Source organism: Alexandromys fortis, unplaced genomic scaffold (assembly GCF_014885135.2).
Source record: "Alexandromys fortis isolate MF-2015 unplaced genomic scaffold, M_Fortis_MF-2015_v1.1 scaffold_3, whole genome shotgun sequence".
Lineage (NCBI taxonomy): Eukaryota > Metazoa > Chordata > Mammalia > Rodentia > Cricetidae > Alexandromys > Alexandromys fortis.
This window is the reverse complement of record NW_026067909.1, coordinates 26,670,596-26,693,151: the sequence shown is the minus strand read 5'-3', so window position 1 is coordinate 26,693,151 and position 22,556 is coordinate 26,670,596. Positions and strand designations below refer to the sequence as shown.

Here is a 22,556-nt window from a genome sequence, read left to right as displayed (position 1 = left end):
GAGAGAGAGAGAGAGAGAGAGAGAGAGAGAGAGAGAGAGAGAGAGAGAGAGAGAGGAGGAAAGTACAGAAGAGGGGCCCTCAGGCATCAGGAGTGAGAAGGAGACAGGATGCCGGGAGGGGTGGGTATTCTGTGAAATGACCTTGACCAAGAACAGCTTCACTCTGTTCGGATCCTGGCGGCGAGGATGTGAGTCAGAAGCCTCTTTCATGGGGGTGGGCAGGACCTCTGCCGTCTTTTCACGTTAAGTAACCAGTGGTCTTGGACTGCGCAGGTGGTACAGAAAATGGACCTCAGTGAGGTCTAGTATAACACGTGGCCCCATTGCTTAGCTTTGTGTAAGGAACACTGTGGGGTATAGCTGCCTGGATATGAGACGTTACCTCTTCTTGACCTCCGAAGTTAGTTCCATCCAGGCTCCTCATCCTGGGATTCTGTTGCTGCCATGGGGGTCACTGAACATGTCCCCACTACTGATGGCCTTGGTTAAGCCAGTTTTGCCCAGCTCTGCCTGCTCTTCGAGTTGGCTCCGTGGTTCTGGCAGGCTGCAGGCCAGCATTGGAGGGCTTGCCTTTCTGTCAGCTGCGCTTGGCTGCTGGAAGGGCCCCAGGTTGGGTGAGCAGTCCCCTCTCCTGGTATGCTTCCCTACAGGGGAGAAGTGCACAGCCCGTGCTTGGGGAGTGGACAACTCTCCACCCCAGGTCCAGCTGTACTGTTTTGTCCTCTGTGCCTTCTGCAGCCCACTGTTCAAGCTCGCATGTCTTCCAGCTTTCAGCTTCCTGTTAAGTTTTCCCTGGGATTGCTGGCTTTACACAGTTTGCCACATCTGCCTTGGGGTGTCCTGGACAGACCCACTTGTCTGCTTTGCTTGTTCCTCGTTTTCTTTTGACTGCTTCAGTGCCTTAAATTTACCTGATTTACACGCCGATCTGCGTCCTTCAGATCTGCTGGAGCCTCCCCGACCCCAGTGTGAGGTTCAGCAAGGCCTGGGAAGCCTTTGCTAGTCCCACCACTTTGTAAACCCTGCCGTGAACACGGCCCTGTTTGCTTCGACACTGCCATTCACGTGTCTCATTGCTCCAGCAGTACCTACCCCTCTTTGTTGTCTCCCAGTCCCTGACACTCACGGGCTCCTCAGCTAGCAATCAATTGTTCCTAGCCCATGAGCCGGTCCACCAAGGACCAATTTTCCTCCTATTTTTTGCCTCGGGACACTTGGCTTTTGTTTCAAGGAGGGATGAGGGTTTTATCCCTAGGTTTCTCTGCTTTCATGGCACCCAGCTTGATCTCATCCACCACCGTGTCCCACGGCTTTGCAAGCCATGCTCTGAAAGGCTCCTAGCTTGAAAGTCTTTGCCGATTCAAGCAGTTCAGATGCTGAGTGTTGCCTGATTTTCATGGTGTTGTCTGTGCCATTCTTAGGACTCCCATCACCAAAGATTTACCTCTTCCTGTATTGACAGTTAGGCTGGAGTGCTATTAGCACTCTGTCTCACTCTGCTTTGCTGTCTGTCTACCTGTGGGCTCCTTAGATTTTGAACCCCAGGAAGAGCTCTTCAGAAAAAGATCTCACTTGGGCTGTCTTTCCCTTCATCCTGCCATCTGCAAAAACCATACGTCTCCATCTTGTGCCCCCTTTCCCCACTTCCCCTCCCAACCAGAGGCTAATGCAGAGGATGGCAGCATCCTCACACCTCTCCCCATTTGAATTCTTCCATTACACAGGCAGGTTCTCCCTGGCAGACAACTCAGCCTCAGCCATGTCTCACTGCCTTGGCAAGGGCTGCACCGCAGCTGCCCAGACTTGCCCGCGATTCTTGCATATACACGCTACCTACCGTTATGGATTGCTGTATATTCTCTAAATCACTAGCCGGTTTGGTGGGCGTCCCCACACTCATGTAGCGATTGCGGTTCATTAAGGAGATACGCTGCCCTGTCCCTCAGAGGGGAAGACAGTGCTGGGTGGAAACTAGAGCAGTTCACGTGCTGGGCAGGTGCTCTGCTGCTGAACTCAGCCCATCCTGAGAAGTGCGATGTGACGTAAAATGTATTTATCTCAGCCACGCTTTCTTGCCCCACCCCTGCCAAAGGAGCCATGTGGAACTACTCTAATTGTGGGGTAAGCATTACGTGGACTTCCTTCTGCCAGGGGGTGACATGAGGTGTGTCATTATGAATAGCAAGACCATGGACGGGTGTCTCTTGGTAAATCAAATCCTTCTCCTCTCCTCACGTTGTCTTAGTGTGGCAAGAAGACCAGATTTCCTTGGAAGCGAAGCCACAGCACATTCTTCAGATGTGAGAGATGCTTTTTCCTCTTCTCCTCTCCTCTCTTGTTTTTTTTCCCCCCACCTTGTGGTGAAGTGCCTTCCAAGGGACACTGTAGCTCTTATCCAAAGTCCTGCTGCGGTCCCAGTGATGCTGCCAGCCGCGTGGACGCGGGGGGGGGGGGGGGGGAGGCTCAGGTTCACCGCCTTTCCTGCTGCTTCTCCTGGGTTTTTCTTGCCCAGGGAGGTGCAGATGCTGTCCAGGAAGCAAATATCAGTGTTGTGATTCCTGTGATTTTTAAACTCCAGAAAATGAGGTGAAATGTGACACCAACAACAACGAAGAGGAGGAGGGGGAGCTGTTTGACTTTGACAGTGGAGATGAAGTCCCCGAAGCGGATCGGCAAGCCCCATCGGCCCACGGGGCCAGAGGCGCTGACGCAGTCCTTGCAGGCGAGAGCACCTGCCTCGCAGGTCAGTCACACAGCCACGCTGCCCTGGGTCCTGCAGGAGGCATCCTGACCTCTTTGTGCCTTTAGACTACGATAGTTTCCATCCCTGGAACACAATCCCTGAGGTGAGGTTCACGTGGGCTCACACTCGCACAGGGTCTGGGCCCGTGGTGTAGGAGCAAATGAGAGCTCCTCACACTATGCACCCCAGAAGCAGAGCGAGACTCAGAGGAAAGCTGAGGAGGAGTCAGGATAGCTCCTTCAAAGACACACGTGTACAACTCCATTGACGCCCTCCCTCCAGCCGGGTTCCACCTAGTGGTATTCCATGCAGTTAGGAGCTCATCCGTGAGTTACCAAGGTCATTCACCCCTCATGCACCACCTCCTGGGAACCAAGCCTTCAGCCTGTGAGCCTGGGGTGGATTGGGCTTCATGTGTAAATCATGACAAGAACGGTTTTGGGGGTCAGAGGAGTCTGGGTCTCCCTGGCCAGCTGAACGAGCTGTATGCAGCTTTGGCTGTTTTTCTTTTTGTATCATTTCCCCTCCGTTTCTGTTCTTGTTGCTCTAATATTCCACTTGTGGTTAAGGGACAAAAGTCTGCTATTTTCTAATAGATGTCATTGCCATTTTATCGCTATTCATAAACCAGGATGGATCGCCTGTGGGAGTTGATGTTTTTCAAGTCTGGAGCTAGATCTGGGGCTTTTGCACGTTAGCCAGATAGATTGCTTAGATGCACCTTTGGCCACTATGGTTGAGGACCGGCTTCCCGTTCCTTTGTCCCCAGCCAAATCTCGCCATGTGGTTCTTTGACTCTTCTTGTTTGATATACACTGTCCTGGGAGCCTCTGGGCAGAGTTTCCTCCATCTGTGCCCGGGGTGAGGCCAGCTCCTCATTCCACCGTGTACCACATGGGCCTGGGCCTCACAGCTTCCTGTGGTGATGTGGGAATACTGGGCGTCCTGACATTGGTGATGGATGCAGGATTCCCATGCACTTGCTGCAGCCACAGAGACCACATCCATCCTTTCTGCCTTGCTTGCTAACTAGTCTCCCTCTGTCCTCCAGGAAACGGAACTGGAGCCGAGCCTGCTCCTGAGGCTGAGCCCACGAAACTTGTGGTTCCAACAAGAGTGAACCCATATTCTGTCATTGACATCACACCATTCCAGGAGGACCAGCCACCATCTCCAGATGCCAACACAGAAGAGGAGGGGGTGGGCCTGCGTGTGCCTACTGGTTACTCTGTGCCTGTGCCTTGTGGCTATGCTGTCCCATCTAACCTGCCATTGCTGCTGCCTGCCTACTCCAGTCCCGTCATCATCCGAGCCGAGTCAGTAGAGGAGGAAGGTACGTAACCCACAGCTTCTTACAGCGACAGGGCACAGTGGTTAAGAGATCTGTGTCCCGTCTTTCCTTTCCCATCATAGGTTGTTGTCTGCACTGTTGGAAACTGGGCCCACGCCAATCCTTCCTGTAACTGTCCGGGTGCAGGTGAACGGATGGCTTGGAGGCTGCTGTGTGTTCTGGAACCTCTGGCCTCTGCACACCTAGGAGAGCTTATGTGGCCTTCACTCTAGAGCTGGCCCCAGCCCTGCGCTCTCCATAACTTATTATCCATGTCCTAGAGTGTGTGCGTGTCCTCAGAATGGTCTTTAATCCTTTCTGTGGGTAAAGGGTAAAAAGACGAACATGCACACCTTGTCCTTAAGTTCTGGGACTTAGTGCTTATACAAAGCAAAATAAACAAAGAAATATATAAATTAGTAAATGAGATTGTTTAAAATCATGTCGAATTATTTTTAAATGAAGCTCTTTAAATGGTGTTCAGTTATCCATTACTTTAAAATGATATCCCCCCGCCCCAGTCCCCGTACTAGAGTTTGAACTTGGAGCCTTGTGCGTGCGAGGCGAGTACTCTGCCAGTGAGCCTCTTCCACGGCCCTTTTTGATTTCTGATTTTGAGACCAGTCTCGCTAAGCTGCCCGCGTTGCCTAGAGTTCACTTTATAGCCTAGATAGTCAAGAACTCATGATCCCCCTGCCTCAGCTGCCTTAAGTAGCTGTACCACACACCTGGCTTATGTACCCATTTTCTTTGACTGCAAAGACCCTCATCTTTAGACAGCAGCTCCTCTGTTAGAGAGGGAGGATGCACTACAGGTTGTGGTCTAGCCTTAGCATTTATGCTCAATTTCTGCAGGAAACATTTTTCCTTAGAACTTTTTACTGTTTTCCAGTTTTTAAAACCGAGTTTTCTTTGAAGATTGTTTTCTTGGTTATTAAAGATAAAAGGAAAGAACCCCTACTGAATTTTTCATGTAGCTGTAAGTCAGAATTCTGCCTCTGAGCCCAAGTCTGAGAAGAGTGTCTCACCTTGGGCATCCTCATGGTGTTCCCTGGAAAGAAGTAGAGACCGTGATCTGGGAGAAGGAAGCTCTCAACAGGAATGCCCTGGGGGGACTGAGTTCCCAGCTGCTGGCCTCTGGACAGCTGGTCCCCATGTCCTGCCCTAGAGGAGCGGGCTTCTGTGCTCCACAAACTTTCCTGGGGCCCGTATCCTCGAGTCCCCCCATCTTACCCAGCGCTGGAGCTCAGGCCTGGCCACCTGGGGAGAGCTGGTCCCGGAGAAGAGGTCTGGTCACTCTGGCCTTCTGCCGTCCAGAGAACTCAGGTGGCCTGCTCCCTGCTCATGCTCACTTGCCCCGCTCCAGGTCCTGCCTGTGTCTTGGAGGGCCTGCTTTTCACCTCACTTCCTAGAAGCGAGTTTTAGCACAGGACAGTTGTGGGCATGGGAAAGCATCCACAGCGTCTGGTCAGGTCAGGGGGTATATGTTTCTGTGTGAGTCAGAAATGGCAGGAAACGGCTGGTCAGATCTGAGAGTCCCTGGACAGAACTCATGTGAGCAGGAGTTTGGTTTATCGCACATTGCTGTGAGGCAGAGCATCCTAGATTGGTGGAAGAGATAAATGGAACAAAGCCACTTCTATCATGGCGGCCAGGAAGCAGTTAGAGACAGAGGCCTTGAGAAGATGGCCCCCAAGGGCATTGCCACCCTGTGGTCCACTTTCTCAGACTAGGCTCCGCCTCCAAATGTCTCCATCATTTTTTAATAATGCCATCAGATTGTGACCCCATTGGTGGTTACCGTTTGGTGTCAGAGCCCTGCTCTTAGTTTAGTAACCCCTCAGTGGTTGGGTCCCTTAAACTGGGTTCCATGACTTCAGTACCCGTGGGATACTGTATACAAGCCTGACATGTTGTGCTTCCTTCTTGCCTGTTGATCTCTTATGTGTGTTTGCATTTAGTCTGTGTCACAGACCTGGTGTCTCAGTCTGATATGATCCTGTCATGAGTATATTTTATCTAAGACTTGAACATTTTCTAATCTTTGACGGCATAAGCCTGTTGCGGGTGAAAAAGAAACATGACATCATTTAGGGTTCAAAGTCAGCTGTGGAAACACCTTGCCAGGTGTGATGCACTGTCACCCTTTTCTCTCGGCAGAAGCAGCAGAAGTTTCGGGAGATGGGCAGTGCAATTCCCTAAGCTCTGAGGACCTTCCACACAGGTATCTCTGCTAACTCTAGACCTTCTGTGTCCATGCCTCGACCTTCATGCTGGGCTCTCCCCGCTGTTTCTGTCTTTTTGAGACAGGGTTACTCTGTGTAACTGCACTGACTGTCCTGGACTCACTCTGTAGACTAGGCTTGCCTTGAACTTACAGAGATGCCCCTGCCTCTACCTCCAAAGTGCCGGGATTAAAGGCATGCGCCACCACCACCCAGCCTATAGTTCTGTACATGATTAGAATTAGTAGTCAGTCCCGCTGAGGAAATTGAGACAGGCCAATCGTGAGTTCTAGACTAGACTAGTCTGCATGGTGAGCTACTGTTTCCCAAAACTAAAACCATGGCTGGGAGATGGCTTAGTCAGTGAAGTGCTTGCCACACAAATGTGAGGACAAGAATTCAACCCCCAGTACCAACATAAACACCAGGTGCAGGGCACAAACCTGTAATCTGAGCCCTGGGGATGCAGGAAGATGCCTTGGGGCTTGCCTGCCAGCCATTCTAGCTGAATCAGTGAGCACCTGAGCACTGGGTAAGACATAGTCTATCATAAAGTCAGGAGGTGAGTGATGGAAGACAGCCAGTGTCAAAGGGCGGCCTCCACACAGCATGCATGTGCACCTACACAGATGTATGTGTGCATATATGTACCGCCACAACCAAAATAGGAGGAAAATTAGTGTGCAGATGTAATTGGAAACTTCAAAAGTGGAAGACCCCTCCCTTCCCTGTGTAATCCTTCCCTCTGGTCAGCAGAGGACCGTTTCTGCCATGGGTGCACGTGCGTGGGTGTCTGCTGTGCGGTGCCTCATCCCTGCCATCCCATCAAGCATTGATCTAACTGTGCCCTGTGGACATACCTGTCTGCTGTCCCCTTCCCCATCATCCAGCACAGGACCAGTTCCTGACTGTCCTGTGCACCCATCCATGCACATCTAATACGGTCTCCCCTCCGTGGTCTCACTTTCTGCTCTTCCCCCATAGTTAACCCTGATCCAAGAAATACCGAGTATGCTAAACAGAACATTGCAGAATTTGTGGTTACCAAGTTTTTAGTCGCCTGCTCGTCTGAGTAGCGTGATGAGAGCTCTACCATTGTTTTTCTTCCTCTTTAAATTTATACTTCTGAAATACATTACATGCTGACTAGTTTCCCGAACTTCCCCCTGGTCTCTCCCCCCACCTCACCTTTCCCCCCCCCCCCCCCCCCTTATACTTCTGAAATACATTACATGCTGACTAGTTTCCCGAACTTCCCCCTGGTCTCTCCCCCCACCTCACCTTTCCCCCAGATCACCCCCTTCCACCTCCCTTCAGAAAAGGACAGGCCTCTCGGGGACATCAACCAAATACTGCATAACAAGCTCTCAGGGCAAGGGCGTACACCTGAGAGCATTGCCTACAGCGTCCCTCTCAGTGGTTATAGGTTCTAAGGACGTGTGAGTGTAAAGTTCCAAGAGAGGAATGAGGGTGAAGGCTGGTGAAGGTCTTCACTGACAGTCCCCACAGATGGCTCACACCAGACAGCGTCCTACCCTCTGGGAACCACTACTTCCTGAGGCCACATTAAGTGGCCATGCTGAATGGGGGAGTGACTCTTATCCCTTAAGAATGGCAAGGCTCAGCTGCACAGTGGTGGTGCACGCCTTTAATCCCAGCACTCTGGAGGTAGAGGCAGCTGGATTCTTGTTTCTTCAGAGACTAGAAGCTAACCCTTCCTTTTGCTCGTGTTGGCTTTCCAGAGCCCTTTGTATATTTCTGCATAGTCACCTTATTTCTGGATTTGTCCCCCTAATTCTTTGGCCCTGCTGGGCAGTTGCCTTTAGGAGTCTCCTGGCAGGAGGTGGGTGTCTTGGGGACTGTCATCCTGCAACCCCCTTTTGTCAGATGTTGAGACCTTACGGTGACAATTCATGTGTCCAGTGAATCCCTTCCTGTCCCCTGCAGGAAGTGTCATAGTCGCTTCATGTTGTGTACGACAGAAGTCAAAGTCACTTTCTGCCTGTGACTGTCACCTTGTAGATAGCTTTGTGGTCCCGGCACCTTCCTCCTACCAGCCTGCCCTGAGAAAGAGAAGGCTGAGGCCGCGCACAGTCAGGGGGTATCATGTATGACCTTCAGGTTGTGCAGAAAAACCGACATTTCTGACACTGCCGTGTGTGTGATCGCTGATAGAGTTACGCGTGTAAACTTGAACTTGGAGTGACCTTCTGTAATAGTGTGAACACATGTGAATGCCATAGGTTGCTCAGCCCCCCCTGGCTGGTGTGCTTCTCCGTGTTCTCAATGCCTATCTTTCCTTCTAGTGGTGATCAAGGCAGCCAAGAAGGCAGTGCCCTGGCCCGGTGGGCAGCCGACCCTGCCAACACAGCGTGGATGGAAAGTAAGTGCTACTGCCCCAAGGCCCGGATCCCCACCCCTGAGCACCTACAAGTCTTGGCAAGAAGGCCATGGGTTTCCTTTCCTGGCCGAGATCAGATGACTGCAACCTTTAAAATGCTAGATGTGACTGCCTCGCCGAATAAGGCACCAACCGCATGGCTAACATAGACAAGAATAACGGGCTAATTTAAGTTATAAGAGTTAATAAGAAGTCTGAGCTTCTAGGCCAATCAGTTTATAATAAAAAAATTAGTACTCTCATTTACGGGAGTACTAACAAAAGCTTATGTAGAGAAGTCTCCCGGGACTCCGAAGCGACCTTTGCCCTGTGCTGAGGCAGTCACAGCTCTGCACTGAGCACTTACCCCTCCTGCTCCTTCCTGGCACAGCCTGTCTTCACTGCATGATGGGGAGGGAGCTAGCACTCAGACCTGCCACCCGTTGTCAGCTGTTCTCCAGGGAGACGCTGTTGGCACTTCTAGGATGGCCTTCAGGTTGTCTTTGTCAGTGGTGGTGCTCAGGGGTCCTCTACAGGTCTCAGATTCCACTATTGTTTTAAGAAGCTGAGATTTTTTTTTTTTAAAGCTGAGATGTTTTTAACCAGTCTTAATTTTTTTTTATTTTAAGGAAGCAAACACATTATGCCTTTATATCCAGTAGCTTCTAATTTCCGTGTAACTGTTTTATACGATTGGCTTAAAGGTCAGACCACCTTAACTGCTCAACTGTTCCAGCTTCTTCTGCAAAGTCTTGGTTTGGTTTTAACTGTGTTTTTGACACAGGTTCTAGATTGATTGTGATGGCTATTTGGGGGCTGCTGATTCAGAGCCATCACAAGAACCCATAAACGTCTTGTTATATACGTGGTGTCTAGGTTTCTTCAGCCACCCCCTCCACCAAACCCAAGCAATTTACCTCTTAAAAACAACCCTAGGGCTCACACTGCCCAGCCCTGTCTCGGGAGGAGAAATCTACACTGTGGCCACAGTTGCTTAGGTGCTAGTGGTGTGCCGGCTGCCACCACGATTTCAGAATTGCAGTTTCTGGACTTGCTCCTTATGGTGATGAGTGACCATGCTGTAGGGGTGACAGTTCGTTTATCCTCTGTCTCCCGTGGTTTTAGTATGCAGATACACTGTGGCTGGGTGTTCTCCGCAGAAATGACAGCACAAACGCTTTGGAAAAGTAGCCTCAAAAGCCTTTATGTGAAGCATATATCCACATGAGGTGTGTAAACATGTTATATAGTCACTTCGGTTTCAATGTCATTGGTGATCCAGTGTGACCATCTGTATGGCGTATTACATTTTTACAACACCCCCACCACACACACACACATACACACGTCCACACGTGCGGGCTTTAAGAAAGCCTGTCACAGAACAGTCATGTCCCCATACTACTTGGTCAAAACTGTGCATTTGACTTACTACCGGCACGGGTGACTTCTCACCTCAAGGGTGTAAATACTCCCCAGCCATCAGCGTAGTTCAGTGGATTCCCCATTGATGTGACACCAGTACGTACTCCTTTCATTCCTAAGACTTGTGTACCTCCTTTGTATTCTGAACCCCACAAGCTTAAACCTGCTCAAAAGAGCCATGGAGAGAGACATTGTTGGACAGTAATAGAATGAGTGAGCCTGGGAACTGTGAACTCCCCGCTGTTGATCGGATTTCACATCTCTTCTGTTTTGAGACGAAGCTCTCATTCAGAGTGGTTTTTCTTGCTGAGACACAGTGGGCCATCCCTCTGTGCTAACCTTTGGGATATTTTTATAACATCACACTCCTTGGCTCTAGTTAACTTTTAACAGGTATTCTCTTATCTTGCAGATCCAGAGGAAGCAATTTACGATGACGTTCCAAGGGAGAACTCAGACTCTGAACCAGGTTTGATCTTGTCTGGACCGGAGTTTCAGGTCCAGCTTAGCAGTCTTTTGTTTTGGGTACAAAAGTAGCTAGTGCGTGAGCAACCCCCAGGTCCTGCACCCGTGTTTTGTCTTTGGTTTTGGTGCTTATCTTGTATGGTGTGTTTGAGGGCTGGTGTGCTTGCTCACAGCACTCGATGCACTAAGAGCAACAGATATGAAAAACAGGAGCCTAGGTTGGAAACACTGAGGCTAAGCGTTCTAGCACACATCTAAGAAGTGCTGTAACAGGCAAACACAAAGTCAGGTACGGTTTTCTAGATCTGAAGGAAAGCGACCACTGTCAGATCGTAGCGATAGTAACCTAAAGCAGGGTTCGCTGAATGTTGATCTGGAACTTGGCAGATGTAACTGAGACCGCAGAGCACCAGATCGCTGCGACTGTCTTAAAGCAGCAAAAGAAACAGGCGAGCCGCTGAGAGCTGCGGGAGAGGATGGCAGGAGACGGATGGGCGGTTGGAAGAGGGAGGTGCCCTGCGGCTTCCACATCCCCACACAAGCACAGTCTTTTCCACATGCCATGGCAGCCAGACGCTTGGGTTTGTCCTCACTGCTGGAGCAGCAGTGTCACAGGCAGGGGGAGGATATGGAAGCAGAAGGAAGCAGTAGGCAGCAAGAGAGCCGAGAGCATTGCCGCTGGCAGAGCTGTGGTGAACCACAAGGCAGAGTCGAGGCAGCCGGCCATGCCGATGGGTTTACAGGTGGGCTGGCCCTCAGAGCGGGGGCCCTCTACACTCGCAGGGTAGTGGCTAGGTTTCTGGTTTGTTTGTTTTGTGTGTGTGTGTGGTTTGTGGTTTTGTTTGGCTGTGAAAGGTTCTCTGTGTATTTGATGGGCAGCACCTGAAAGCATAGGAATCTATTATTTAACTTCTAAACCAGTGAGCACAACCAGCCCGGCTGAAAGCAAGGACTCATAAATGAGGAAGAAAACGACAAAAAGCATGAGGAAAGACTGCAGAGTGAGCCCAAATATCAACACTTCTAGTTAAGATAACTGGGATCCGGCTGCCTGTGAGGACACAGACAGTGCGGAAGCAGCTGTGTGGGGAGGAAATATGATGGTGACCAAAAGGGGCCAGTCTCACTACCAGCCTGTTAGGTGTCGCACTAGCCGGCATTAACTCATGCACATTAGGTGTCCTGCTTCATGGCATTTTTAGAGGGACAGAGTGGCCTCACTGTCGATGGGTGCGAGCTGCAGAATGAATGAATATAGAAGGCTGTCCTGACGGTTGATGGGTGCTGGCGTGCAGAATCAGTGGCTGTAGAATGCCAGCGTAACTGGCTTCAAGACAGCTACAGTTTCCAAGTGTTTTATCAAGCACATGTAATACTTTAAAATTACGCACTATGCTTCTGTGCAAGTATTAACAAATGCCAGAAATGTGTTATGCAAATATCTCTTGATAAACAGTCTGTCTTAGGGTTTCTATGGCTGTCATAAAACAGCTTGGGGAAGAAAGGGTTTATTCTAGTTTTTATCTCTCAGGTCATCTTCGGCCACTGAGGACAGACAGGGCAGGAACCTGGAACAGAGGTCATGGAGGAGTGCTGCCTTCTGACTTGCTCTCCATGGCTGGCTCAGCCTGTTTTCTTATAGCACCACAACCACACACCTGGGGTGGCGTTGCCCAGAGTGATCTGGGCCCTCCCACATTAATCACCAAGAAGATGCCCTACAAGCTTGCCTACAGGCCATTCTGGTTGGGAGCATTTTCTCAGTTGAGATTCCCTCTTCCCAAATGATTCTAGCTTGTGTCAAGCTGATATTAAGCTACCACACAGTTCAATAAAATTGACCTTAAAAATAAACGTAACTTTTAAAAGAATAAAACTAATATAAATTATTGGGCCTGTCATCCTCATTGCTCTGGAGGCTGAGGCAGGAGGGTTGCAGTTCAAGGCCGGTCTGAGCTGCCCGACCTACAGAATGAGTACAGGGTATGCCGGGCCAGTGCAACCCAACGATAGTCAAGATGAAGGTGTGGGATACACAGTGCAGGGGCAGAGCGCCCGCCGTCCTTGTGTGTTCAAGGCCCCAGCTTTACTATGAATGACTGAATGAATAAATACGTAACAAATATTGAAACCTCTCTACAAATATAATTGTTCTGTTATCTTCAAAACCGTCAAAAATGAAGGGAGACTGAAAAATCACAGCATATTTTGACTTTATTAATCTTCAAAACTCTTAGGACAGATTTATAGCAATGAAATTATTGAGATAATTGCCTATGTTCAAAATTTATTGAAAGGTAATGAGATCCAGTCCAGTTCCTTGGAGGACGGTAGCAGGGCGTGGCAGAAAGGACCCCGTGGCTAGGGCAAAGTGGGAAGTAGAAGCCAGTACACCAAGACGTGTCAGGGAAAACCAAAGCTATTGTCTGACAAGCGGCAGAAGCCGGCTCTGGTGACAGTGTCAGGAGAGGGGGGAGCAGGGGAGGGGAAGGGAAGATTGCTTCAGTGGCGGTGACTGCAGCATCTGTCTGTAAAAATCGTAACTTGAGATCAATCAGTTGAAATAGTTAAGTAAGTGAGACTGCAGTTCTTGTAAGAGTCCTCAAAGCGGAAAACATAACACCATCCACAGTCATCCAGGCCTCTCAGTCAGGAGTTTCCCCGAAACGCAGAGGCCCTGCCCCAGTGTGACAGCCAGTCACACTGACAGACAGCTGAGCGTCGGGGGAGAATGCCTCCACTGTATGTAGTTCCAGGAGCAGTGGCCTCGCTCCCGTGTCCCAGCCTACACGGCTAAGCGCCGTTTAGAGAGCTGTTTATCATCTTTAGGTCCTGTGTACATCAGGTGTCAGCTCCGCATCTCTGCTTGCCTTTCTCTCTGCTTATCACCTATCTATCCAGTCTCTGCATGCTCCATATATACAGGAAGCTCTCCTTTTGTGGAAAGTTCATGATGGGTAGAACATCATTTACTATATGGTTCTGTTCTTTGCTGGAGTCATGCTGGGTCCTTGGGGTGCCAGTGCTGTAGTGACGTGCCAGAAGCACATGCAGAGCGTTCTCAGATACCCGTCACTGCCCACTCGGAGGAGGCTCTGACAGCTGGTGTCCTCAGCCACATCTGCCTTGTTCCTGAGTAGTGCTGACAACCTCCCTCTGGACCATAGGTGAAAAGGTAGCCCAGCCAGCTCAGGTTTAACCATTTTCACCTTGGTCTGTGCACTCAGATGAAATGATTTATGATGATGTGGAGAATGGAGACGAAGGCGGAAACAGCTCACTGGAATACGGGTGGAGCTCCAGTGAATTCGAAAGCTATGAGGAGCAAAGTGACTCAGAGGGCAAGAATGGAATTCCCAGGTCCTTCCTGCGTAGCAGCCACAAAAAGCAAGTATGTGCTTAGTTTGTGTGATGGACAAAGGCCTCGCTCTCTCGGGATCGGGACTGGGAAATGTATTCTAGTCACACACACTTACATGGTTATTTCAGAGACATCGATGTGTAGTTTGAGGAACATAGGGTACCACTAAAGTAGTCTCTTAGCTCTAAACACAGGAGGATCTGGCTGTTACAGCCTCATAAAGCCACGTCTGCCATCCTAAACAGGCTCAGCACCTGGACTCTAAGAAGTGGGAAAAGCCATGTGTTGGCACAGGTATAATCCTGGCACTTGAGAGGTTGGAGTAGGAGGATTGCTGGGAATTGAAGGCCAGCCTGGGTTGTGGTATCAGGACATCCAGGGCTGCAGAGAAAGAGCCTTTCTCAAAAGACAAGGTTAAAAGGGAAGAAAAATACGAGCGGGCACTAAATTGATGTAGTCTGGGCAGTCACGGTCCTTGTGCACAGAGTGAGCTGGCCGGGTCCCTTTGGACAGGACAGGCACAGCTCTGCTTTGCTTCCGCACTGTCCTGCCAGTGAACAGCTGGCGTGTGACCAGGATGATGTGAAGACAGAGGGCTGAAGAACGGTGGTGGACAGCGAGGCTCTAGCTGCCTGGACATTTTTCCCTCGAGGGAACTTTTGTTTTTTGGCATAAACTTCACAGGTTACAGTCCAGGGAGGAATATGGAAGCCGGTAAGAGTGAGCATTAGTCTGAGGATGGCCCTGGCCCTGGCTGCAGCTTGTTGGGGTTCTCTGTGGCTGGCAGGCTCACATACTCTTGTTGGAGGGCCCCCTGTGGCTGGTATAGAAGGATCTTTTGGTACTGTGTGCCGCTGGTGGCGTTGTCTATGGCAGGGTGTAGGAGTTGACTGACTGTGTGAACAGTCACAGTGGTGTCTAAACACTGCAGCTGTATGAGGTTGATACACAGCTCACATGAGGTCCTCATCCGAGACCTGATACTTACCTTTCTAATAGTTAACCGTAGCCCTGCCTGCCTTCCCCGGGGACTCCAGCAGCCAGAGACTGTGATCGTACCCAAGTTTTGTGTCTCTGTACTTTTGCAAGTTGTCACTGCAGAGCTGTCATTTCCTCTATCTTGATTCAGAATTCAGTCCCAAGAACAGTAGTGCCAGCTTGTAGTCAGGCTTTCTCTAGGAACGTGGGGTCTTTTTTTTTTTTTTTTTTTCTTTTTTGATCAGGAGTGCAGCTGGGATCTGCCCTGGGATGGAGCTGCAAGTGCAGCCAGGGGAACTAACAACAAGGTGATAGTTGCCTGCATGGAGCTGTATTACACGTTCCCGACCTAACCCAAAGTCCTTAAACAGTAACCCGGTAGGGGGAGCACCCAGGGTACCTATGAGCCTGTGCTGCCACAAACACTCAGGCTGGTCCTCTTGATTGACTTGAGAGGATGGCATCTCTTCTGGCAGTGCCAGTGGGCTGTTCTTCCTGCCCTTGAGGCGGGCTCGTACCCACCGTCAAGCCTCCAGAAATGCCAGCCCAGCAGCCTTTTCTCACCATGGGAAGCACTAGAGATACTTCCTGCTGGGAGGATGGGGGCTGTGGACAGGGGTCCTCGTGGGCTAGGCCCGCACAACACAGAAGTGCAGGAGGAGACAGGCTTTCTAGATTGAAGGAGTCATGTTTTCAAAGCTGCTGGTAAAAGCGAGTTGTTGAAGTAGTGTAAAGTTTCTGTTAAACATTACTTCAAGTGTCTTGTCCTGGTTAACATGAGACATTCCCCCCACCCCACCCCGGGAGAAACGTCTGGCTGTGTGTGCTTGCGATGATGGTGACTGGAGGAAGGGTGGTTCGGCACAACCAGCCAATCATCTGTCAGGGTGTCACGTTAGCACGGAGACTCTTCCCCACATTAGCTGTGCTCCAGCGTGGTCCCGAACACCAGGTTCTTCCCACTGAACCCTGTCACAAAATAGTCAGAAGTGTATTTTGCATGTTGAATTCCTGTCTCCTTGAGATGTAACCGAATGGTCTCTTACACAGCACTTTCTGTTCTTCCCTGGGGCATCCGCAGTCCACTGGTGGAAGGAGCATGTGTCCTTCCTGCATGCCTCACTCATGCGTGGGTTCCCCTCAGGTCAGCAGAGCTGGCCATGGCCTCCAGCCGGAAGGTGCCGCATCCTTGGTGCAGGCTAGGTCTCTGCGGCCCCACAGAGCCTGTTCTGAAAAGCATGTCTCTTTGTGCCACAGCTCTCTCATGACCTAACCCGCTTTAAGGCGCACTGTGAGGAAAAGATGAGAGGCCTGGTGGCCAGTACGGTGGGAGCCATGGAGGTGCCGCAGGCAAAGCGCAGGCAGGAGCGGAAGGTAGTGTAGCTCCTCCTTACCCTCTGCGGCGCGCATGTGCTCCAGAGCAGACCATGCTGTGCACAAGGTAGACTTGTGCTGTGTGCAACTCAGCCAGAACAGTGGTTCTCAAAGCGTGGCCCAGGGCTCCCAGGCCACTCGGGCATTTCCAGGGCTGTCCTTAACCATCTCTGTGAGCTTGGTCCCTCACAAGTGAAGGGAGGGGCTTCCAGGAGCCTGTCGTGTGTAACATAGCAACAGATGGGGTGTGGAGTCTGCAGTGTCTGGGGGATTCCCCAGCATGCAAAACAAATATCAATCCCATTTTGAAAAAGAGAATCATTTCTCATAATTATGTTATTGAATGTAAAATGCTGTAGATTTATTATCTTCTAAGTAAACATCACTATAACATTCAAAATTGTTACGAGTTTGGACTTTACCACTGTAGATTAATGCAATGTGAACGAAAGCTGTTAGGGCATTCAATGGCCTCTAAGAGCCGAGAGAAGGAGAGCTTGGGCCTAGCAAGCTCAAGGCCCTGGGCTCATTTCTAACCCTGCTCAAAAACACAGAAATGTTGTGAAGTTGAAGGGGCTCCTAGGCCAAAAGTTTGAGAACTACTGGGTTTGCATACCTTAGTCCTTGGAGATGTGCTTTAAAAGGGCACTGTCAAGTAACCTTCCCCTACTCACCGTGGTCCCTTGTCCTGTGAGATCTATTCATGTGATAGATGGATTTCACTAAACTCAATGTCTTTGGAGCCAGCTCTGGGCAGTGGTGTCTCCACTCCTCGGCGTTCATACGCTGGTTTCTGAAGCAGAGCTGCCTCCCCAGGAGTCACGGGACTGTTTGGCCAGCGTCTGATGGTTCCCTGCAGGACAGCAAGAGGATTGAGGCAGATCCACGAGATGGTAACTCCAGGGTGTTCCTGGGAGCCATGGGCTCTCTGACAGTTGGGGCAGCCCGCTGTATGAGGTCAACTCCGTCCTGCTCAGGAACGTTTGAGTGTTGCTGGGTGACAGGTCCAGAGATGTGAGCAAGTGCTAGGATCATGAACAGTGAGCCCTGCCTTTGGGTTGAGCCTGGGGCGAGTCTCCTTACCTCCTGTCTGCCTGACATGGAGGATTGCTTTGGGGTCTCCAGGGGCCCTTCTGTCTGAGTCTGCTTTCCTCTATTATCCTCATGTGGTCAAGTGGGGCTGAGGTACAACTGCCCGTGGTGGGGGCATGGCAGAGCAGGACCTAGAAAGGTAACCGCAGTGAGGGAAATGAGCTAGCCACGGACATACCAACAGGTTATCGTCATGAGTGGGACTGAGGGGCACAAGATGGGAGACAAGAGTCACTTTGTAAGTTTTACAGGAAAGAATGATTATGAAAGGGTGCTGGATTGGAAGTGTAGATCGGGGGTTGATTATAGCTACGTTGAATGGCCGTTGAATAGAAAGCAGCAGTATCAGCATTGGGAAGGAGGGGACTTTAGTGTGTACTCCCCCAAAGACTGCTGTCCCCTGGGTGAAGTTGTCAATAGCAGGTAGCGGGTATGAGCTGCAGGCCTGGTTGCCATGGCAACTTGCGGAGAGTTAAACCAGGCTTGCTAAGGATGCTGGCTTACTTCCTCACGGGTCTCTTGGCATTGAATATCTGCTGCCAATACCATCAACACTAGCTGTTTAAAGAGTAGGACACGAGATGCCAGCATGTGCCAGTGCCACTCTTGGGCACCTGTGCTTAGATTTGAATGTTAAATCCCAGCCTTGGCTGGAGGAAACCAGGTCCAGTGAACTCAACCCACATGGGTTGCTGTCTTTCTAACTTACGTCCCTATCCCAGTCCCTACAGAGGGACTGGCTGTCTTCTTCTCACCTGGGCCAATCCCAGTCCACTTATATCCTTGACCCCTTCTTGCCTCTCTGAACAACTGGGTATAGACCTGGGACATGTCAGGAAGGACTCCTGTGGAGAGCATACAAACACTTAAGTAAGCATGCAGTTAATTCTTCTGCCCTTGTGTTAGGGGCACATGACTGTCTGCCACTCCACAAAGCTCCCCAGGTTTGAAAGATAATTAAAAAAAAAAAAAGGAGCAGGAATGTTTTTGAACCATGCCAAAGGAAGGACTCTTCCTTAGCAACCACAAAACAGAAAGAAAAAACAAATCAGAAGTTTCTTAGAACCACAAACACACACACACTGACCATAACCAAGAAGAACCACAAACACACACACACTGACCATAACCAAGAAGAACCACAAACACACACACACTGACCATAACCAAGAAGCCTTTCCCAAACTGGAAGGCTCACTCCACGTAGTGTGTCAACCCGGACTACTTGACAGTATTCTTTTAAAGTCACAGCGGGGACGTCGTGCTGGGCCACTGCAGCAGCTCCTTACGCCGTTGCTTCTGTTTTACAGATGCAGAAGCTCATGAAGGCAGCCAAGGAGGGCACCAAAGATGGGCTGGAGAAGACCAAAGCTGCCGTGAAGAGAGGCCGCTCCTTCATTAGGACCAAGTCTTTTGTCTCCCAAGGTCCGGAACCCATTTTCACATGTAGCATGAGCCTGTCTCAGCTTTTCTTTCTCTTGTGGCACTGGCTCAGGTAGGGCGGAGGCAGTGTGGAAATTCCTGTACTTCGCCTCAGCAGAGAGACTTTTGCTCCACCCAGACGACCAAGGCCTACCCCCTCCAAATGATGGAGAGGCTTTTCTGTTTCAGGCCCCATGTAGTTGTGGGGTATTGGCCAAATACGTAAAGGGATGCATACACTAAAATACAAAGTTAACAGAGTCTCTGTGAATAGCTGAGTCTTCTGCCGCCCCCTCTCACTAGAGGGTAGTTGGTGCCCCAGCTGCCCCTGTGTTCCTCTTCCCTATAGCCCTCAGGGGCAGAGACCCTGTCTGTGCATGCCTAGTCACCTCAGCCACCGTGAATCACACTGCTGCGTGACAATACTGATTGGCGCTCCCAGTCTTTGTCACTCTGCAGGGGCTAGGGCTGTATGTCAGGAGGTAGCCGTCTACGCAGGCGTTATAGAAGCCTTCTTGCTGGTGAGGAAAGACTGGCCGGCATTACAATACTCAAGTTTTCCTACATCTCACTAAAGGACTGTAGCCTGTGTGGCCTGTGTGTGTCTGGGGACGCTGAATGCTGTCCCCAGGCTGCAGGCATGAGATCCTTTAGGTCAGAGGAAGGTCCTAGAGCTGAGCCAGATAGCAGCTAGGACCTGAAGCCCGGTGCAGGCCTCCCAGGCTGGGTGCAGCTGTGAGAGGAGGTAATGGCAAATCCCTGGTCGGCCGGGATGGGTCTCTTGGAGAGTGGGGATAGGAGAGAGATGGGGGAACCCAGAGATGTGCCCCTAAGTGCACTGTCTGTCTCCCATCCCCAAGCTGCCACATAGTTCTCAGTCCTGGATGTCTGAGTTACCTGGAAAGCCCATTATGAACATCACTTGTTCGGGTCCCCAGCCGTCCCGTCGGCCTCTCAGGCCTCTCTTACCTGGAGCTCCTGTGCCCCTGCATCCAGACACAGGGTGCATTCTAGCCCAGCTCAGCTGTCTGGGTGTCTGAAGTGGGTTTAGTTTGGGTTTAAACTTTTCCCAGGGCCTTGCCACACGTCGACAAGCACTCGGACCCTGAACTAGATTCCCAGATTTAAAGTTTGATTTTTGTAAACTTTTTGTAAATTTTCAAACCCCAGTGTGTGGAAGACAGGGAGTTAATAGGTAGGTCCCACCTGAGTCCCCCATGGTAACTATTTTCGCTCTCAGCCCCTGCTGCTTCTCTGTTTGTGATTGTGTTACTTTGTAATGTTAGAAGCTAAAATATCTATTTCTGTTTTACCATTTGACTACATAACTAAAGATGAACTTCAAAATCTCAATGCTGATGCTCAATTACCCTTGTGGAAGAATTTTTTTATTGGGTTTGTTAAATTTTCAATTTAATAATAGCCATGTGGAAAGTATGTATTTGGACTTGAAATCTTCTTACAAAGATGATTTATTTTATTTTAAAACATGGCTTGTTTTACTGTACTATGATGTCATAAATACAGAATTTGAATGTGAAACTTGTGCATTTCGACTTTCCTTTTTTTTAGATCACAGGTATTGTTTTGAAGAAGAGCAGAATTTGTTCATTGATGTTGAATGCAAGCACCCGGAGGCTGTCCTGACCCCGATGCCCGAGGGCTTGTCTCAGCAGCAGGTGAGTGAGGTACTCACACTGGAGGGCCTGCTGCTGTCTCTGATCACCCACCATACACCGGGGCTTCCACAGTTTGCCCTACACCAGCGATGAGATCTGGTCTTTGCTCTGGCCTCAGCACAGTTCCCTAAATACCGTGATTTCACCTCCAAGTGTAAGGGTGAGAATTGCGTGGAACTTAATTCCTCTGTCACAAGTTAGTTATTCTAGCTCATACCGATATAATAATTTTATAGAGGCAGTAATACATAGTGAACCACGCCTGTGACTCTAGCACTGGGGAAGTTGAGGCAGGAGGATTGCTGCCAGTTTGAGGCCAATCTTGTAGAGGCATTTCATTTGTATTTTAATAAATAAAGCTTCCCTGAAGATCAGAGCATAAAACAGCCCCACTGGTCAGCCTTACAGACCAGGCAGTGGTAACACATACCTTTAATCCCAGTAGCCACACTAGTTTGCCATAGAAACAGGGCAGTGCATGCCTTTAACCCAGTCCTAGAGAGTCATATAAAACAATCTCATTCTGAGATTGATGGAGGCAGGATCCCCATTTCGGACTGAGGTAAAGGTAAGAGCCAGTGGCTGGCTGTTATGCTTTTCTGACCTTCAGGTTGAACGCCAATTTCTGTCTTTGGGTTTTTATTAATCGTGCTTCACAAGGTAGGATGTATAGCCAGACCCTATCTCAGTAAAACCCTTAAAGAGACAGTATACAAGTGTATGTAAAAGATGTATACACAGGTGCCTAAAATTTAGATTAAAATGATAGACTTTCTTTTTTTTAATTTATTTCTTTATTAATTAATTAAAGATTTCTGTCTCTTCCCCACCACCTCCTCCCCTTTCCCTCCCCCTCCCCCAATCAAGTCCCCCTCCCTCATCAGCCCAAAGATCAATCAGGGTTCCCTGCCCTGTGGGAAGTCCAAGGACCACCCACTTCCATCCAGGGATAGACTTTCTTTTTAAAGACTTAATTTATTTTATGGAAGTGCGTGTTTTGCCTCCATGTATGTAAGTGTACCATGTGCATGCCTGGTACCCAAGGCAGTCAGAAGAGGGCATTAGATCGCCTGGAATTGGCATTACAGACGGCTGTGAACCACCATGTAGGTGCTGGGAACTGGAGTTGGGTCCTCTTCAAAAGAATCCAGTGCTCTTAACCACTGAACCATCGTTCTAGCCCCCACATGATAGACTTCTAATAACTGATGAAATTATCTGGATATAATTTGTTTCATAACATCTGACAGTAAATTCGGGGAGGTGGCTGGAAGTCAGTGGTTTCAATTTGATTTTCCTTGGTAAAAGGAAAACACAAGAAACAAACCATAATTCAGTTTTTGAGACATAATTCAGTTTGTGAATAATAGACAAATGAATAAACGAAGATTAATAAGTTAGAGATGAGCCCATGGATAGGTAGACAGGCTGGTGATAAATAGAGATGCATAGATCGTGTATAGGTAAATAGATTCAGACCATGGATGCATAAAAGGAAACTAACATGCTACGGTGCAAGGTTAGCGTTGAAAGGGTTAAAGAGGATATCTAGGGGATGTTACTATTGTTCAGGCCCGGTCAGCAAGCTCACCTTCTCTTAGCATTGAAAATGGAGCCAAGGCAGAAGTGGCTGTGAGTAAGAGATGTCTATCAGAGGGTTATACGTACACAGTAAGGAGGTGTGGACAGCCTGGGAACTGCCTGGTTAGTTATCGGCCGTCAGGGCCAAGGCTGGATGCTCTCCAGTGCCTGTGGTCCCCTGTCTGTGTGCAGTTTACAAAGAGAAAGCTGGCCATGGAGGAGGCGATGATCTGAACCACACCCTATAAATACACGTGGAAAAGTCGGATTTTGTATTCCAGTCTCATCATAGACCCACTCTGAAGCCCTTTCTTGTGCCTAGCTGGGGAAGTGACCTGTACTGCTGGCCAGGAAAGGGTTGTGGACAGATTGCCATAGGCACAAAGAACCCTGCGCACCCTCTCTTGCTTCCTGGCTCTCCCACCTCTTTCAAGCATGAGTTATGACAAAGGAGAGACTGGCACCATTCTTGACGTGTTCTGAGGTCACTGTTTCCAGCCT

At 49.7% G+C, this 22,556-nt stretch overlaps 1 protein-coding gene across 1 annotated transcript in view; it reads left to right on the top strand.

The window, feature by feature from the left end:
• The first annotated feature begins 1,675 nt into the window (after positions 1 to 1,675).
• The window catches only part of Arhgef10 (Rho guanine nucleotide exchange factor 10), a 70,684-nt gene continuing 49,803 nt past the window's right edge, over positions 1,676 to 22,556 (top strand). The window contains exons 1-10 of the mRNA XM_050136507.1: positions 1,676 to 1,724; positions 2,579 to 2,743; positions 3,795 to 4,076; positions 6,234 to 6,297; positions 8,605 to 8,681; positions 10,516 to 10,572; positions 13,796 to 13,959; positions 16,165 to 16,281; positions 18,684 to 18,798; positions 20,368 to 20,474. Coding sequence (XP_049992464.1) covers positions 1,676 to 1,724; positions 2,579 to 2,743; positions 3,795 to 4,076; positions 6,234 to 6,297; positions 8,605 to 8,681; positions 10,516 to 10,572; positions 13,796 to 13,959; positions 16,165 to 16,281; positions 18,684 to 18,798; positions 20,368 to 20,474 — 1,197 coding nt within the window. The remainder of the gene's footprint in view (positions 1,725 to 2,578; positions 2,744 to 3,794; positions 4,077 to 6,233; positions 6,298 to 8,604; positions 8,682 to 10,515; positions 10,573 to 13,795; positions 13,960 to 16,164; positions 16,282 to 18,683; positions 18,799 to 20,367; positions 20,475 to 22,556) is intronic.